This window comes from Pelobates fuscus, chromosome 6, assembly GCF_036172605.1.
Source record: "Pelobates fuscus isolate aPelFus1 chromosome 6, aPelFus1.pri, whole genome shotgun sequence".
Classification (NCBI taxonomy): domain Eukaryota; kingdom Metazoa; phylum Chordata; class Amphibia; order Anura; family Pelobatidae; genus Pelobates; species Pelobates fuscus.
Window position 1 is genome coordinate 203152281 of NC_086322.1, and position 19576 is coordinate 203171856.

Genomic DNA, 19576 nt, shown 5'->3' on the forward strand with positions numbered 1-19576 from the left:
AGGAAGTCTCTGTGGTGGAAAAAAATGTAAGTAAAAATATGTTTTACTTTATAAAAGATGGGGGGGGGGGGTCTTAAATTAAAAAGGGACTAGGGCACAATAGCATTAGGAATACAGGTTGGTATTCCTAATGTTATAGTTACATAGTTACATAGCTGAAAAGAGACTTGCGTCCATCAAGTTCAGCCTTCCTCACATGTGTTGTTGCTGTTGATCCAAAAGATGGCAAAAAACCTAGTCTGAAGCGCTTCCAATTTTGCCACAAACTAGGAAAAAAATCCTTCTTGACCCCAAAATAGCAGTCAGATGTCTCCTTGGATCAAGCAGCTATTACCCCACTAATTAGAAATGATATCCCTGTGTGTTATGTTTTTGTAAGTATTTATCCAATTGCAGTTTAAACATCTGTAGTGACTGACAAAACCACCTCTTCAGCAGAGAATTCCATATCCTTATTGCTCTTACTGTATAAAAACCTTTTCTTTGCCTTAGATGAAATCTCCTTTCTTCCAGGCTAAATGTGTGACCTCGTGTCCTACGTATAGCCCTGTTTATGAATAGATTTCCAGATAAAGGTTTGTACTGGCCCCAAATATATTTGTGTAAAGTTATCAATAGTCTTTAAATCAGTACCAATGCCACAGAAATTGTTTAAAGTTTATTTAAAATATGTCCAGCACATATTTGACTCATAGTTTGCACACAAAAAATGGTGCATTTCCATTGGAATATTTGAAACTGCATTTATTTTTACTAAGCCAAATAGAGCTCAGGAAAAAATAAAGCCAGCATATCACAGGAGAACCTATATGCCAAATCTTGGCCTCTCCTGAAAGAGACACATTTACTATGAATCTCAAGTGGCCTGTTCTAGTATTCATTCCATTTTGGTCAGAACAGGTAACACTTACAGCTATAGAATAAAAAGATAGATGATATACTCTGTTAAGGGAATTTTAAAAGACAATACAATTTAACCTTGATTTCTTAAAGAAGGAGAAGCAAAATACATCAAGAATGAAGACAAAATGGCAGAGACTTTTGAAGATTCATGTTGCTTTATTTTGAACAGGACACCATCGTCTTTTAATTAGAAGTATACATGTTGCCCACATTTCTAATGGTCGGTTAAAACGTTGTTCAGCTGACTTTGTTTTAAACAGAATACTTCTAAGATGTCCTGTACAGATTATATATAAACAAATGTTTCCCACTGTAGTCATGTGGTGATGAATGAAAACCAGTGAGTATATGTGATTTAACCAGCATAACTAGATGCATCGTTTTAACTTTTGCTTATAGTAAAGGAGTGAGATTTAAACAAAAAGTTTAATACCCATTGTTTGCACTCTTAAACAAAAGTAAATTATTTTATGACAGGTTCAATTAACGGACAGACATGCATGTATGTATCTGCAGGCAATTCAAGGCATATGAAATATATTTTGCTACGTCTTTTTTTAATCATGCTTTTTTTTAAGGAGTTACAAAAAGTCACATTACACACTTTCCTTGTCTTAGTACTCCCACTCCCTTCCTGAAGTTCTTGTCTCCAGTAAATGGTAGATAGTATATTAATACATGAAAGGTACATGCCAACTTGGAGCCATCCATCTAGTTCCATCTACAAATTGGACCTGTCTCAGGCATAAACAGAATTCCTTTCCTGCTCAGTAAAGGTTAGTAATTCCTAAAATACCATGCTTATCTTATATTCAGACAAAGTAATTAAAAATGTGCTTTATTCATGCAAAAAGTGATAGGTTGGATTAGTTACATCACAAGTCTTGGTAAAATATAACTACCTTCTGGCATTTGAAATGTGTGGAGATAAAAGACAAAAGAGATTGAATGAAGATGACTACTCAAAAGCCTTATTAAGAACTTTTTTTATAAATCCAGTCACAATGATACTGCTTGATTACCTTTCAGATTAAAATCAGTTGAATAAAAATTAATTGAGGATAGAATAAAACCAGTGTCTCAAAATGGCCGATACGCTTAATAGTCTTTAATATGTGTGCATGGACAATATAGGTTTAGTGCTAAGTGAAATGCAAGACAGGTAGTTAAGAGTATACTATTGTGATATAGAAAGGTTCTCTAGGGTCTCTCCTCTCTGATTGACAGCTGAGTAGGAGGTGGGACTATATTATATGAAATTATAAGAATGGGAAAAATTAAATCTGATAGTGGAGGGGAGTCCTGAGGAAAGTCTCAGACGGGGACTGAAACGTTGACCAGGCTTATTTTATCACAAAGTATTGTGATTATCCGTATGGGATAATGAAGAGTCTTTTTTAATTACTAAAAGGCCATGAGTGCTTCCATAATCTCTATTTATATATACATTTCTCAAAATTCCCTTACATTGTCTATAATCCTCTTATACATTCTGTAATATATATATATATATATATTTCTATATTGTACAGTATGTATAGGAGGATTATAGACAATGTAGGGAAATTTTGAGAAATGTTGAGAAAACACTGTTTTCATATATGTAACTTCATTATTTGGTACATGATAGTTTAAATGTTTTTTGATCGTAAACATTTTTTGTTTTATTTCCATATGCTGAGATGAACAACACAATCAAACATTACTTGAATTCTCAGGGCATTTTTTTTTTTTTTTGCAAACCGTTTGGGAATTAAATGGTGAATGGTTGAAATGTTCATTCTTGGTAGTTAGTAAAGATCCTTATGCTTCTGCATTTTAGGTATTTGTATTCATCATCCCATGGTAACATTAACCATTATGCAAACCACAACTATATTTGACATATCATCCATGTACAGTAACATTTTCACAGAAAGAGAAGTACACATATCTTTTACTTTCGTTTTTTTGCACCCACAATAGATGTCCATTGTGGGAAATGAGATGGTTGGTAAGCACTGTGCTCCTCATTTGGTAGGCAAATTATATGCTCATAGAGTAGAGATTGGTAGGTTAAATACATGCTTATAGAGTACTCTCTCCAGAACAAATTCCAGATCTTCCCTTTATTTTTTTACATCTAGAAAGAAAAAAAAAAAAACAGCATTGTATTATGTTTCCAATATTTTACTCATGGCTCATTTTCTTATTATAAGTATGCATTATTCCACATAGTGGACAAGAATGTGGTCCAAAAGAGTTAAATTGATGTCAATATTAGGTCAGACAACTACAACTACAGGGGACTTGGACAAATCTTATGGATCATAGTTCTCACATACCTTATCATTCTGAGAATAGTTAAAGAGAGCTATCTCAATGAGTTTAAAGGATCGCGTAAGTACCCTAACAACTGTGCTCAATGGAGGGCTTGTGGCAAATAAAGTGGGTTATAGATGCAGTGATTTGCAAAAAAACGACAGTCACCTATTTTATGGTAGGAATTTTATTTCCTCCCTGGCATCCAATATGTGTCCAAGTTGTGAAAACACATCATTAACCTATTCAGGTTTGGGTCAACAGCAAAGAGGAACTTTCTAAACAACCCTATTCACAAAACTATGAATGAGGCTGTTCATATACTAATAGCAACATGGTGTGTTTACTAAAAAAATGTTCAGGAGATCTCATCATCAGATCTAGTTACATGCTTTAAAAGTTTTTATCTCCTGTTCTGCAAACTTTAATCACACACATGTGGCTAGAAGACTATTAACAAAGCAGAAGATAAGACATTCTACATTAATCAAGATGTGCAATAAAGGAAGTTTAAACATTAGATTTCACTTTGCAGGAAGTGTTTAAGAAGGCAGTGTAAGTCACATGCAGGGAGGTGGAACTAGGACTATATAAAAAAGTTATTTAACTCCTAAATGGCAAAGAATTGAGCAGTCGAGCTGCAGAGATGTGATCTATACACCAAAACTGCTTCATTAAGCTAAATTTATTTGGTCCCTTTAGTGTCCCTTTAAAAGATAAGTATTGAATCAATTCATAATTTGTATGTTTTAATATTTTATCTGTATATGCATTAAATAAAAAAAGATCACATGCAGGTCTGCAGTAAGAAGCAATTACAAAGGAAACCAATAAATGATTTACCCTGGGATTACTCCGATTGTGCCTTAATAAATATGGCTTCAGCCATAGAATCTGGTCAAACATTAACCTTTAAAGTTACCTGTTTTGTTTACATCAGGGCACATCAGAACTTTATCCTTTAATACTTTAATGGGAGAATATATATATATATATATATATATATATATATATATATATATATATATATTTTTTTTTTTTTTTTTTTAATGTCTCCGGTTGTTTCTTCCAATTACTTGGAGTCACAAATCACTTAATTTTTCCAAGTAAACTACATTAATTATTGTTAATAAACTATATCGAAAGTACATACCCAATGAACTGCCTCCATAAGAACATACTTCCGAAGGGGGCTATAAATGAAGAGATAACTTCCTGGACTGTGCGTGAGCCTCAATCTTTTCTGTGTTTCCATCTAGCTACCAAGTTAAGGAGCAGCTAGGAAGGACTCTGAGCAGCAATCGGGCATAAGTTAAAGAGCACGACAGTATCTGTCACGACAGTAAACTCTTTGGTATGATAATACTTGGCTTAAGACAAAGCTCTGCATTTTCTGTATGTTGGTACTTTGTTTACAGTCATAATATTGATGGCATTTAAAAAAAAATCTGTATTCCAAAAAATACCAACCAATTCACTGGGAATACCCGTCAGATCAGCATAATGTTTTTCTATTTTCATTTTAGTTTACCAGTTACTGTGTATTACAAAGGCCCTTTTTGTAGACGTATACGATTATTTTTCTGATCTTGTCTTAAGTACTGCAATACAAGAGATGCAGTATAATCTCTCTAATAGTTTGTATTCCACAATTTGTTTGGTAAAAGGTAAAAGAACATATGAAAAAATTTGATTCTTTAGCTCTACCCAATTACATTTTTTATATAGTCTTAATTGGTGGAGAATAAGTCAAAGCCTTATTACAAGTGAATCCTTTATTACATTTGATTATATACAATCAGACAATAAGCTTTTGGAAAATAAGACTAACCCAGTAAACATCTGAAAAAAAGTATCAGACTTTTGGAAAGCATGTGAGTTCCAAATGATTGTCTGTCTGTCTTATATGGCCACAAGTATGTGGAACCTGGCCATTATACCTATATGAGCTTGTTAAACATGCTTTTACAAAACCATGGGCATTAATATGGAGTTGCAGCGTGCACACACACACACACACACATTTGCGGCATCCTCTCTTCTTTGAAGTTTTTTGGATTGTGTCTGTCACATCCTGTTCCTGGCTGAGGATCATTTCTGGCAATGGATTCTGGTATCCAGTACTCTTTTTACAATAGTGTTTAGTTTTTCTTGTTTTTTTCTGGTTCTCTATTCCATGTCTCATTTTCTTTATGCTGGCTTTTCTGGGTCCATTCCTGTATTCCGTTCCTGGAATTCCCAGTCTCTTGGATTCATTTAAATGTTTGTTTTTTGTTGCCACACCTGTTGCTTTGCCATTAATCCTTTTGTTTCAGTTGGTTCCTGCAGGCAGTTGTTTCATGCCCTCTGCCCCATTCTTTGCAGGTAAGTACTGTGTTTTATTATTGTTTATTTAGTCATGCATAACTAGGCAGTTAGGACCCACCGTAATTGGAGTACTTTGGCACAGTGGTGGGCTGCATACATCTTGGCCATTTATGTATGACTAAATCTCCAATGTTTATTGCACATATTAGTACTTAGTTATGTCTCCTCTTGTTTTGCCTTGTATTTCTTGTCTTGTTTTATTTTGTCTTGTATTTCCAGTTCATGTACATTCCTGTCCTGCCCTGTCCATGTCCTGTTCATGTTTCCCTCTTGTATTGTGTACATGCTCTGGGTTCTGCTTTCTGTCCTTCTGGTTCTAGGCTCTTCTAGTCTTGTCTTGCTATCTTCTTTGGTGCCTTTTCTAGTCTCGCCTTTTTTCTATCTGCTGCAGAGCCTCCCTATCCAGATCCTGGGAGGCCTGCATATTGTCATCTGGCACCTGGGTTCCGCAGATGTTGCATCAGGGCCCTGGTATGTGGCTGCACAAACACTGGTGCACAACACACAGTGACTCCTACTATCAAGATCAGGCATACTGGGTCCCGGTCACCGGACCGCCACCCCTGACAGTGTCTATGGGACATTTTTTCAATTCAGCCAAAAGAGCCAAAGCTCAAGATTGCACATGCTGATGTAAGGCTTGTGTATAGCTGCTTGACCATGGAAACAGTAATGGAGCTCCTGTACTCAGACTGAGTACCTGAGCCTCCTCTGCTGTACAGCAGCAATGTTTATAGCCCTGTCCCCCACACATTAGTCGAGACTTCATGTAGGGGATAAAATGTACCACATTTATTGCACCCACAGCACTCTAAGCACAGTTCAGATTTGAATTCCCCCCCTCAGGGGGTCCTCCATACAGTTCAATACAGGTCACAGTAATCCTCTCTCCAGCACCACTTTGTCTGGGGTCTTAATTATGTTAGTCCCAGCTAACAAGATAGACTCCCTGCTGCGTCCTCCAATCTTAGAGCCATGATGTACAAGTAACCACCAGAAATCAATTTTCCTGTATAGCACCCCACACATCACACACTATATGGACAAAAGTATTGGGACACCTGACCATTACACCAACTGTGACTTTTATGAAATCGCATTCTAAATACATATATATCAATATATTGTTGGTCCCTCATTCCAGTCGAGCATTTGTGATGTCAGGCACTGATGTTGGACCAGAAGGCCTTGTTTGCAATTTCTGTTCTAGGTCATGCCAAAGGTGTCCAATGGTTTTGAAGTCAGGGCTATTTACAAGCCAGTAACATTCTTCCATACCAAACTAATCTAGCCTTGTATGTATGGACCTTGCTTTGTCCCCAGGGCACAATAATGCTAGAATAGAAAAGGTCCTTCTCCAAACTGTTCCCACAAAGCTGGTAGCAAAGCATTGTTCAAAATGTCTTTGTATGTTGAAGCATTAAGATTGCCCTTCACTGGAAGTAAGGGGCATAGCCCAACCCTTGAAAAAACTGCCCTATTATACCTTTTCCACCAAACGTTACAGTTGGCACAAAGCAGTCAGGCAGGTTCTCCTGGCCTATCCACCAAAACGACTCGCCAATCAGATGGTCAAACATAGAAGAGTGATTCGTCACTTCACAGAACATGTTTCCACTGCTCAAGAGTCAAGTTGCGGTAAGCAACTTACACTATTCAATTTCACCAGATCGCAGCTATACTCTGATCTAGCTTGCAGTTCAGGTGTGTGGCTAGTGGTTTCTGGTCTTATCAAAAGGGGTTCCTTGAGCTCAGGGGAGAGGAGCGCCCTTAAGTCCTGGGTATTCCCAGATGCCTTCTCATCTTCCTGGTATCCTCTCCAAATAGCTCTGTGATTTGTGTCATGGGACAACAACTCAGGGTTTCTCCCAGTCATGCACTCGGTGTGCAGAATAGATCCAGGCAGTCTGCAGTGGGCATTCATCTCTGGATGTGAAGTAACGTAGGTGCCCGTGGCCCCCATATCCTGTTCCCACCATGACAATAGTTATTTTTTGATTCTTTAGAGGTTCAGGAGACCGGGTCCATAGTCAGTGCACAGGAGGCTGTCCCCCAAGACCCTACACTAACCACGGGCACAGGGGCTTCCATCACAAAAACCTTTTTCATGAAGGTTGCATAATTTATGTTGCTTCCAGAGACAATTGGGATCTCTGTAGGTACAACAGATGTTATGTGATTTTTTTTTACATACAGCATATTTTGGCACCCTGTGAGTATGCATGGTCTATCATTGGTTGGTCTGTTGTTGCTCCAAGACGCTTGGGGCACGTCTTAGAGAATAGAAATTTCACGAACTGGCGTGACAAAGGTGGCATCCTATGACATTGCACTTTTAAAGTCACTAAACTCTTTAATGTTATGCATTGTACTGCCAATGTTTGTCTATGTAAATCTCTGGAATTGCTGGATTTTATGCACTTGCTAACAACTGAAATTCAATAATTATTAGGGGTGTCCACATACTTTTGTCTATATAGTTTGATTTTGTTTTTAAGTTTTCTAAGTCATTTAATATCTATAGTGGAAGCTTTTGTTTTTTTCTCCATTTTTTTCATTTGATATTTTGTTATTGAATGCTGATTAGCAGCACTCTATATTATAGAATGCAAAGCAAAAATAAGTAGAAATAAAACAATACTGTTAATAAATAACCAATAGACTTCAGTCTCTGTTTTACCTTTTATTTATTCTTTTTTTTTGTAACCAACATTACTTCAGTATATGATCTTGTATAGTCATGTCTTTAAAGAGTGATTAAGTGACTCTGTGATGTACCAAGATCCAATGAAAGCAAGCCACAGAGATAAATAGGTGATATGGCAGGTGTGAGATCATGCAGTATGTTAAGAAAGGGTAAATGACTGCTTATCTTTCTTCTCCTTTATTTCAAAACAGAGACCTACCCTTTACAACCATCATCCACATGAAAGACAATGCTAGCCTATGAAAGACCAAAGCAATATATTTGAGAATCATTAGACAGCAGAAAAGTTAAAGGGTTTCTCCAGCAACAATGACAACTTCCATGATTTGAAGTGGTCATGGTGGTAGGAGTCTGTATGTGCAGTGTTTCAACTTGATAGGCTGCACATACAAAGACCCTCGACACACATACCTTAGTGTGGAATGTCCCAGGACTGTAGCAACCGTTGTCCTTTTTCCAGTATCTGGATGAACTTGTGGCACCATTTTGGGTTATAATTAACTTTATTGGATATCCCCATTTGTATATGATGCTATTTGCTCTCAGAGCTTGAGTGATGGGCTGAAGACCCTTTCTCTGAAGCATGGTAAAAGCAGATAGGTCAGTGGAAAGGGCATGTACTTGTCAGGCAACCTGTTATAGGATCTAGCTCTTGACATAATAAGGGCTTTCTGCTGAAAGAAGTGCACTATTGTGTCTCTAGGTACGCTTGGTGGAGAATTGTGGCCTTTAGGAATGTAATGTATGTGATCTATGATGATTTCAGAGCTAGGCATTTTCCTGCTCACTGTTGGGGATCCCCTCTAAAATACCCCTAATACGTATTATTTATGCATGACCTGTCTTCCATGTCGGCAATTTTCCAATGTTAATTTGCCACTTGATCTGCCACAGCAGAATGGTTATCTGCTAGCAGATTATGTGACCCAGCGATGTAATCTACTTTGGATTCTAATTTATTTGTTTGCTCAATTCATTTACATATTTGGTAAATTTGTAAAAGAGCAGAAGTGATTTTAGCAAAATCGCTGTGGAGTACCTTCCTGAGGTCTTGCATAGTGCTCCTTATTTTATTTGTAAATACCTGTGAGTTCAGGAGAGCTGTAGCAGAGAGCACAGGCTCCACCATGCTATCTAGGCCTTGTGATGGCGTCGACATTGGGGAATTCTGCTCACCTGTTCTTGTAGATTTATAGGTGTCTGGCATTAGGTAGATATTTAATTTAAATCTAAGAACACTTCCCATTTACTGCAGCTATCGGAAGAAGCCAAATGGGCATGCAAAAAACAAACTTAAATTACTGGGGTAGCCGCGGTTTAGAGACTCTCGGGGAGAGCAGCTGAATCAGGCAGCCATCGTCATTGTGCACTAAGTCACACCTCCACCTTTACATGTTTATGATTTTCTGATCGATTAAAGTAGTTGTCTTTACGTAAAAAAACATTTTAACAAAGCGGATGCCTAACATATACACTGTGTTTTATGTGCACTGTACACCTTTAAATTAGTATTTTACTACTGAACAAAAACATCTAGACCAAGCTAGCTGATCCTCCAACTCAGCTATAGTCACAACATTTTTTAACCTATGCATTGCACTTCAATATTTGTTTCACAACATTTGCCGAAATAGAAAACATACATAAAAAAAGTAGTCACTACTTTGTCTGATGTTGTTTCGTTTTTTTTTAAATTAGATCATAAATAAAGAAAAGAAAAACAGATTCCGAGAGAGAGATAGAAGAAAGGTTAGACCACTAGACAACAATTGATCTCGATTTGTTTTTTTTTAAAGGACATTCCAGATTCTTAAAGCCCTTCAGCTTGCTGACATGCTTTTTTTGTAAAGAGAGTGTCCTCATTTAAGGTATAGATCTCAATAGAAATTGGCAGGTTTATGAATTAACCTGTTACACCCCCTATGGATGTCAAGCAGACATCAGGCCCTGTTACTTCCTGGTTTGTTTATCACTGTGGAGTTCAACTGAAGAGGCAGGCAATTGGCCAGATCACCTGACTTGCAAAGACCTCTTTGTGACTGGACAGACAGGGAAATTCTAGGATTGGGAAGAATGGGAGGGCTGACAAAGGCTTCAGTCCAGAAATCTGCAGCTTTTGCAAGCTGTATATATATATATATATATATATATATATATATATATATATATATATATATATATATAGAAGATAGAATTGACAGCACTCCAAGGACTTCTTCATAAAAAATAACTTTTATTGTTCCAAAATAAAATATCAACGTTTCAGTCTAGCGATTCTAGACTTTCATCAGGACTTTCATGAAGAAGTCCTTGGAGTGCTGTCAATTCTATCTTCTATATTTCTGCCGAATAAGCACCGGGCATTCAATTGGAGCAAACAGTGAGTGCAGCACCTTTCGAATTTTTTTATATATATATATATATATATATATATATATATATATATATATATATATATATACATACACATATATAACTATATATAAAACCCCAATTTAAAAAAAAATGCATATTTAAAAGCATGCATGTTTTCATTTGGGTTATATTTTTATTTTATTTTTATTTGGGCAGTGGAGTGTCTTTTAAAACAATGTTATGGTAATTGTTAAATGCAATATAATCAGTTACTATAATGGCTTAACCCCTTAAGGACTAAACTTCTGGAATAAAAGGGAATCATGACATGTCCCACATGTCATGTGTCCTTAAGGGGTTAAATAATCAGCCTACCTAGAGCTTCACACAAGTTGATTGAAAAATCCATATCTATTACACATGTTTATATCACTCACCTAATAGACATACATTTTATTTTTAAATGATAACCATTTTTATTTATTTATTTCTATAATTTCCTATTATTTTCTAAATTAATTTACAATTTTCTGATCCTCAACAAAATAGTTTCAAATACCATAACTTTAAGAACATGCTTACACACTGCCAATGAAGCTATGAATGCATATTGTTTTCCTCTAAAATTATTCTGCATCATACTGGCTATCACACTATATTCTAACTAATATTCTAACTTAGATATTACAAATAACATTTTTTCATTCATATTCAGTGTTATAGTACTTATCGCTGGGTTGTAAATCTTACCCTAACCTTTAAGTCCATAAATGGGTTGTGTCTCCCAAATACATTTCAAAGACGTTTAAACAGGGAAATAAGTTTAATCATTAGCTGGCATGCGTAGAGTTATGTATTAAAAATGGAATGTAGCCATGTGCCATAATGTCTGACCTCTGCAATACACAGTATTAACTTAACATTACAAGTCTGTGGAAAAGATGCAGCACTTAAAACTCTTTGTAAAATGGCTCAACTGTCTAGGTAGTTATCTATTTTTGGAGTATTCACAAGACTTATTACGCATTGGAGAAAATGTCGGGGATGCATTAATGCCATTTATGACATAACTAATAACGAGAAGTCAAATAAATACTTTGAAGCTCATATGACTCTTAACTACATCAACATTCTCCTTGTCAGCCATTCTAACTGGCCTACTGATTCAAAGCCAGCCTTTACAAAATACATTCTCCTGGCCTGTGTTACTCACATATACAGTGAGAATTCAAAATTAATTCAAAGTGAATTTCAGATTTAAAGGAACAACCCTGTATTCCTAATGCTATAGTGTCCCTGTCCGTAGTTTTATGTGTGCCTCCCAACTTTTAATGCTTAAAGGGCTAAAGACTCTTTTCTACCTGAGGACCCCTTCAGCGCCGACTAACTCTCGTTAACCTGTGATACTAAAGGGATGGTGGGACCCAATGCGCCTTCATGGTGAGCACCACACCCTCATTCAGGCTTCTCTACAAGAAAGCAATGCATCAATTAATTTCTTTGGGTACATGAAAGATGTTAGACGTCATCATGCAACGTGTGTGGAAGGCCAACATCGAATAGCAGAGTAAACTCCGCTAGGACCCGGAAGCTCTTCTAGTGGCAACACAGCCACTTGAGATGGAGTAAACCCTGCTATGTAAACATTGCATGTATTACATTGCAGTGTTAAACAGACATGGGCACTGCACCATGAATACTTCAATGAGATGAAGTAGTCTGGGTGCCTATAGCTTCCCTTTAAGGCCAGAGTAGCTGAACTTAGAGCACCAGTTTGGCTGTTTTAATCTTAAATTTCAAATTCACTTCTAATTCACTTTTTATTCTCACTCTAGTAAATAACCCTGTTAATGTAAATCTTAAAGCCTTTCACAAATCTATCCTCTCTTTATGCCCTACTCTTTTTTAAGTTGTTCTCCACTCATATGAAGAAAGCTTTCTACTCCTCTTATTAATCCCCCCATCTAACAAATAATTTAGTTACTCCATCTTACTTTACTCACTACTCCTTGACCTTTGCTTCTATATCTTCCCCTCCATCTTCAAATGTTCTTTTAAAATGTATATCTACAAACCAGTTCATTCATCCAACACTCATAGACACTTAAAGGACCACTATAGGCACCCAGACCACTTCAGCTCAATGAAGTGGTCTGGATGCCAGGTCCCCCTACTTTTAACCCTGCAGCTGAAAACATAGCTCTTGCCGTGCATGCGCATTCGGGAGCCTGGTGCTGGATTAAGGTAAGTGGCTGAAGGGGTTTTAACCCCTTCAGCCCAGCGGGAGGGAGGCCATGAGGGTGGGGGGGGGCCTAATAACCCTATATTGCCAGGAAAACAAGTTTGTTTTGCTGGCACTAAAGTGGTCATTTAACCCCTTAAGGACACATGGCATGTGTGACATGTCACAATTCCCTTTTTATTCCAGAAGTTTGGTCCTTAACCCCTTCACGACGGGTGACGGACGAGGTCCGTCATCCTGGGGATGCCCTTAACGACGGGTGACGGACCTCGTCCGTCACGCGGTAAAATTAACCCCAGATCGCCGCAATCGCGGCGATCGTGGGGTTAATGGTGCTCCGGTCTGCCTCTGCATTAGAGGCAGACCGGGAGCACCGGATCGGGCTGTCAGAGTACATGTGCCCGCTCTGACAGCATGCCAGAGCGGGCACATGTGCTCTCTATACTCACCTCCGCCTCCCTGCACTTCCGGGTTCAGTGTGAAGTGCAGGGAGACGGATCTGCAGTGATCCTGCCCCCTGGTGTTAAAAAAAAAAGTTAAATTAAAATCCCACCCCCCCTTTACCCATATTAATAAAAAATTAACCCCTTCCCTGCCAATTGATCACTGACTACAGTGATCAATTGGCAGGGATTACATTTTAATATGATCTGATTTTTTTTTTAACCCCTGAGGGTTAATTCTTTTTTTTTTTAACCCTCAGGGGTTAAATTTATTTTATTAATTAATTTAAATATTTTAAAATTATAAATTTAGCTAGCTGGGGAGGGTGGAAGTTAGTGGGGAATTGGGGATTTAGTGTTAGGCTAACTAGGGGTTAACGTTAAAAAAAGTTTTAAAATAAGCTTTAAAAAGTTAAAAAATTAAGTAAAAAAAAAGTTTTAATAACGTTTAAGTAAAAAATAAAAAAAAATAAACCCTTTACCCAGTCCAAATAAAAATTAACCCCTTGCCTGCCAGTCTATCACTGCCTACAGTGATCAAAATACAGATCACAGTATTATACTGTGATCTAATTTTTTTTTAACCCCTGACGATTAACTTTTATTTATTTTTTAACCCTCAGGGGTTAAATTAATTTAATTAACAAATTTAAATATTGTATAATTAAATATTTTGCTAGCTGGGGTGGGTGGGAGTTATGGGAAAATGGGGAATTTACTGTTAGTGCTGCTTACTGCTAGTTAGGGGTTAACGGTAAAAGAAAAAGCTTAGAAAAATTTTAAATCTGTAAAAAAAAGTTTTACGAAAGTTTAGGAAACTTTAAAAAAATGAATAAGCAAAACAAAAGTTTAAAAAATAGTTTTAAAAAGTAAAAAAAGTTTTAAAAAGTAAAAAAATACATTTAATAACGCTCATTACCACTACACCTGGTACAAGCTAGCGGAAAAATGATCCCACGCTTAGGTTCAAAATATGCCTTTTGAAATACCCTGGGATGTCTTCTTTAAGAAATGGTATGGCTTTATGGGGTATTTGGATTATATAGCCTGGTAAAATACTCTAAAATGGGACATGGGCACAGCGTAAAAATTTAAAGTTTGAAAAAAATGGAATGGCTGTGTCCCAAATGTGCCCCTCCGATGTCCACATATACCTGGCAAAGGTACATACGGGGGTATTTTTGTACTCAGCCGACATAGCTGAGCAACATATAAAGTATTATAGAGTGGTGGTACACATAAGGTTTGCAAAATATACTGTGCAAACTCACTTTGTGTGTCAAAAAGGCAGAAAAAACGCTTATTACCACTACACCTGGTACAAGCTAGCGGAAAAATTATCCCACACTAATTTTCAAAATATGCCTTTTGAAATACCCTGGGATGTCTTCTTTAAGAAATGGTATGGCTTTATGGAGTATTTGGATTATATAGCCTGGTAAAATACTCTAAAATGGGACATGGGCACAGCGTAAAAATGTAAAGTTTGAAAAAAAATGGAATGGCTGTGTCCCAAATGTGCCCCTCCGATGTCCACATATACCTGGCAAAGGTACATACGGGGGTATTTTTGTACTCAGCCGACATAGCTGAGCAACATATAAAGTATTATAGAGTGGTGGTACACATAAGGTTTGCAAAATATACTGTGCAAACTCACTTTGTGTGTCAAAAAGGCAGAAAAAACGCTTATTACCACTACACCTGGTACAAGCTAGCGGAAAAATTATCCCACGCTAAGGTTCAAAATATGCCTTTTGAAATACCCTGGGGTGTCTACTTTAAGAAATGGTAGGCCTTTGTGGGGTAGTTTGAATTTAAAACTTACGAAGATGCTTGGAAATTGCACATAGGTCCAGCGTCAAAATTCAAAGTTCTGTAAAAACTGATATGGCTTGGTCTCCAATATGCCACTGTAGCTTCACAAAATAGTGCCAAAGACATTCATTGGGGATGTCTTTTTACTCAGAAGACTTATCTGAGCATAATTTGAAGGTTTTGAACTTAGTGGCACATATGAAATATACAAAATGCCCAGCAAAAATGCAATCCGTATGTCAAAAAATGCACAAAATTATTTTTTACCACATTCTTTGGCATATATTGGTGAATAAATGGGGGCATGCTAAGGCACAATATGCACCTTATGAGATACCCTGGAGTGTCTACTTTTACAAATGGTAGGCCTTTGTGGTTTTTTTTTTTGAACAGTCAAACTGTTATAATACCCCAAATGGAAGCATAGGCTCATTAAATCCGTCTCTCAAAATTCAACTGTGAATACTGAAAAGGACAGGTCTCCTGTATGGCACTGTAGCTTCACGAAATAGTGCCATAGACATACAATGGGGGTGTCCTTTTACTCAGAAGACTTAGCTGAGCATAATTTGGGGGGTTTGAACTTAGTGGCACATATGAAATATACAAAATGCCCAGCAAAAATGCAATCCGTATGTAAAAAATGCACAAAATTATTTTTTACCACATACTTTGGCATGTAATGGTAAAAAAATGGGGGCATGTTAAGGCACAATATGCACCTTATGAGATACCCTGGAGTGTCTACTTTTACAAATGGTAGGCCTTTGTGGGGGTTTTTGAACAGTCAAACTGTTATAATACCCCAAATGGAAGCATAGGCTCATTAAATCCGTCTCTCAAAATTCTACTGTGAATACTGAAAAGGACAGGTCTCCTGTATGGCACTGTAGCTTCACGAAATAGTGCCATAGACATACAATGGGGGTGTCCTTTTACTCAGAAGACTTAGCTGAGCATAATTTGGGGGGTTTGAACTTAGTGGCACATATGAAATATACAAAATGCCCAGCAAAAATGCAATCCGTATGTAAAAAATGCACACAATTATTTTTTACCACATACTTTGGCATGTAATGGTAAAAAAATGGGGGCATGTTAAGGCACAATATGCACCTTATGAGATACCCTGGAGTGTCTACTTTTACAAATGGTAGGCCTTTGTGGGGGTTTTTGAACAGTCAAACTGTTATAATACCCCAAATGGAAGCATAGGCTCATTATATCCGTCTCTCAAAATTCTACTGTGAATACTGAAAAGGACAGGTCTCCTATATGGCACTGTAGCTTCACAAAATAGTGCCAAAGACATACAATGGGGGTACCGTTGTACTCAGCAGAAGTAACTGAACACATAATAAAACTTTGTACAGGAATAGCACACAACAACTTTACAAAATACACATGAGAAGTTCTTTGTTATACGTTTGTGTGCGAAAACCCCCCAAAAACACAATTTTACTCCAATATTTAGCAGAGGTTGGCGGTAAAATGGCTACGTAGAAAGTGTCAAAACAACCTTAGGTAAATAGCCTGTGATGTCTACTTTATATAAATATATACTTTTGTGTGGCAATTTTGTTTTATTTTATGGCTATTAGGCTTACAAGACAAACATACCAAATTCTAAAATCGCTCCATATTAAAATTTTATTTTACTCCTTGTGCTTTGTGACCTGTAACTACCAAAAAAAACTTAAAATCCCAGACACATTATATATTCTGTAAATCAGAACAAATAAATGAATTTATTTTTAATTACTTTCCTTAACCTGCACTAATTATGCACACATTATGATTGCAAAAACTGTAAAAAAAAACAAAATTTTTCCTTTTTTTTTGCATTTTTCTGTATTTTTTTTATAATAAGTAAGCATTTATATATTTATATGTTATATCAAATTAAAGCCCTTTCTGTCCTTTAAAAAAACAGTATATAATATGTGTCGGTGCAATAAATGAGAGAGATGCAAATTGCAGTTGAACGCAAAAATTGCTTGTGTCATTAAGCGTAAGTCAAGCTTCTGAAGCTCTGTCCTTAAGGGGTTAAGGGGTTAATATCTGCAATATAACCTGTTTTACATCTGTGGTTGAATTCTTCTACATGTCTATGTCCATCCCATTTCACTTTGTGCTATAAGATCATGGCAAGAGCCCTTAAAATTCAGTTTGTTTGTTTGTTTGTTGGCTGTATTAAGTTGTATGAAAACATTCCCTTAATGTATCTGGCATTAATTTTATGTTTTATACCAATAAAAACAACTGTAATAATAATAATAATATAAATATCTGCTCATAAGCTAAAAGGCAACATAATACAATCAGCTCTTAATTAATTAATTATGAATTTCTGCAAAAAAATAAACATACCTTTTATTCGCATGGCACCATATAAAGGCTATTAACCCACTTATTAATAATCCCACGCCAATTCCAATAGCTAAATATGTGGCTTTGTCATCTGGATTGATAGATGCTAAAAAAAAATGTTCACATATTTCGCCTGTGTAGTTTGATAGACATCTGTAAAATAGAATAGGTGCAGTTTATTATGTAGAATAGGAATTTTAGGAATTTATTTGATTTTAAATATGCATTCCACAATGTTAAATAGCACAAATGTATATACCATACCTCCCAAGTATCCCTTTTTAGGAGGGATAGTCCCTATTTTGAAATCCAAGTCCCTCTTTTCTATCCTAATGGTCCTCTTTTCTAGGAGCTCCACTGCAATAATGCTTACAGTAATGCATGTTTAAAGTATGATAAACGTGTTTAGAAGCCAGTCTGTGTAAATAAGATACATTATTTTTGTTCTAAATTATGTTTTATTTGCATAAATTGTTATTAGAAAGTTACCTACAATTTCTTAGAATAGCACCACTCCAGGCCACACCCACACTCACACCCCTAAATTTAAGTGCATCTTTTTGTCCATTTGAAATGTTGGGAGGTATTATATAGCAGATATATTTAAAGAAAAAACGGTTGTGTTTAACATGCTATAAATGTTTATTTGTGAGTTGGTACTATCACACACCACTGCCAACTAGTAATTAACACTTGCATATGTTTCTGGTATGTACTTTCTCTGGTTTGTGGAGAATTATGGGAGATTTACTCTAACAACATGAATTACTTATTTATGAACCCAAACTGGCTAAAACCAAAATGAAATCCAAACAAACCTCATACAAAAATTCCAACACGTGAGATTGTTTGACTGAAAACTGGCCACATCACCATTATTACAATTATAAACAACCAACAAAAAAAGTGCAGTGGAGAAATGCAGGACTATAAACGTAATTATAGATAAATATGATTAACTATTAAATACATAAACCATAAATAAATTACATTAGTAAGGGCAGCATTATTCAAATTTTTCAGCACTAGCACCCTTTATTGCCCAAATGTGAGGATCATCAGACCCACCCTTCCACTAATTCTAGAATATTCTTACTTCTTACCTGACTACTGACCCCTAATAATGGAAAACTCCCCCAAAACAATTTGGGCAAACAGGGTGGATGGGTAGGAATCCGCTTCCAATATCACAAATGGTACTGGAGATTACTGCACACTTGCACCCTTAAATAACCCCAAATCCTAATCCATACTTTAAATTAATTGAAACTAGTATTACCTACTGACCCAATGCTAGCTAGTTAAGAAGTATTTTGTGACCCTGTCACTAAACTGCATTAGTTCCCCTAACAATGTCTTTGCATAGCTGAATTTGACAGACATGTAATAAAGCCATCAAATGAGATGTCTAACTTAAAATAATGTTTTCATACATTTTCTATAAATGTACCTGCACAGAGGAATTCTGAGCTCTTTGTGAAAAGTACAGTGACCATTAATACAAAAGTGTTGAAATTCGTCAAGACAAGGATTGTTATTTTGTTGTTTTGGTACCAATTCTTCGTCTATTAAAAATAAAATTGTCAACAATGTAGTAATACGTGTTATTTTTAATAACAATATGAACTCATCAGAACTACTAAAATTAATTTTACAGTTTCAAATATACAAATGTTTCTGCATCTTCCACAAATGCTTTTAGAACTGTAATTACAAAATGACCAGTTAGGCGTGATCACAGCAGCATAAAAACGTAATCCCATGTCTTAACTCATACACTGATCAATGCAGAGAAATCTGACTGAGGTATACAAGCAAAATGAAGTGTGGGGGATTAATATAAAACAGAATTGGAGATGCATGAGTATAATTTGTTGTTTAGAGAATATGCCTCTTTCTATACACCTGATTTGCAGCCTTTACTTCAGATCCGGCCCACAGGTTTAAGTACAAGACGAGCTAAAAGTTAGATCCACTTATTACAATCTAAAGGCAACACACCTGAGGCTCTCTTAATCCCTCTGCTCTATGTATACTTGTATGCTAGAATGTGCTGGAAAAAAAAGTATT

The 19576-nt window shown here is 36.4% G+C and overlaps 1 protein-coding gene across 1 annotated transcript in view; it reads right to left on the bottom strand.

The window, feature by feature from the left end:
* Positions 1-2685: 2685 nt before the first annotated feature.
* The window catches only part of EPGN (epithelial mitogen), a 36960-nt gene continuing 20069 nt past the window's right edge, over positions 2686-19576 (bottom strand). The window contains exons 3-5 of the mRNA XM_063425301.1: positions 18957-19071; positions 17507-17659; positions 2686-3025 (exon numbers count right to left, since the gene is read on the bottom strand). Of these exons, the coding sequence (XP_063281371.1) occupies positions 2971-3025; positions 17507-17659; positions 18957-19071 (323 nt within the window). The 3' untranslated portion in view covers positions 2686-2970. The remainder of the gene's footprint in view (positions 3026-17506; positions 17660-18956; positions 19072-19576) is intronic.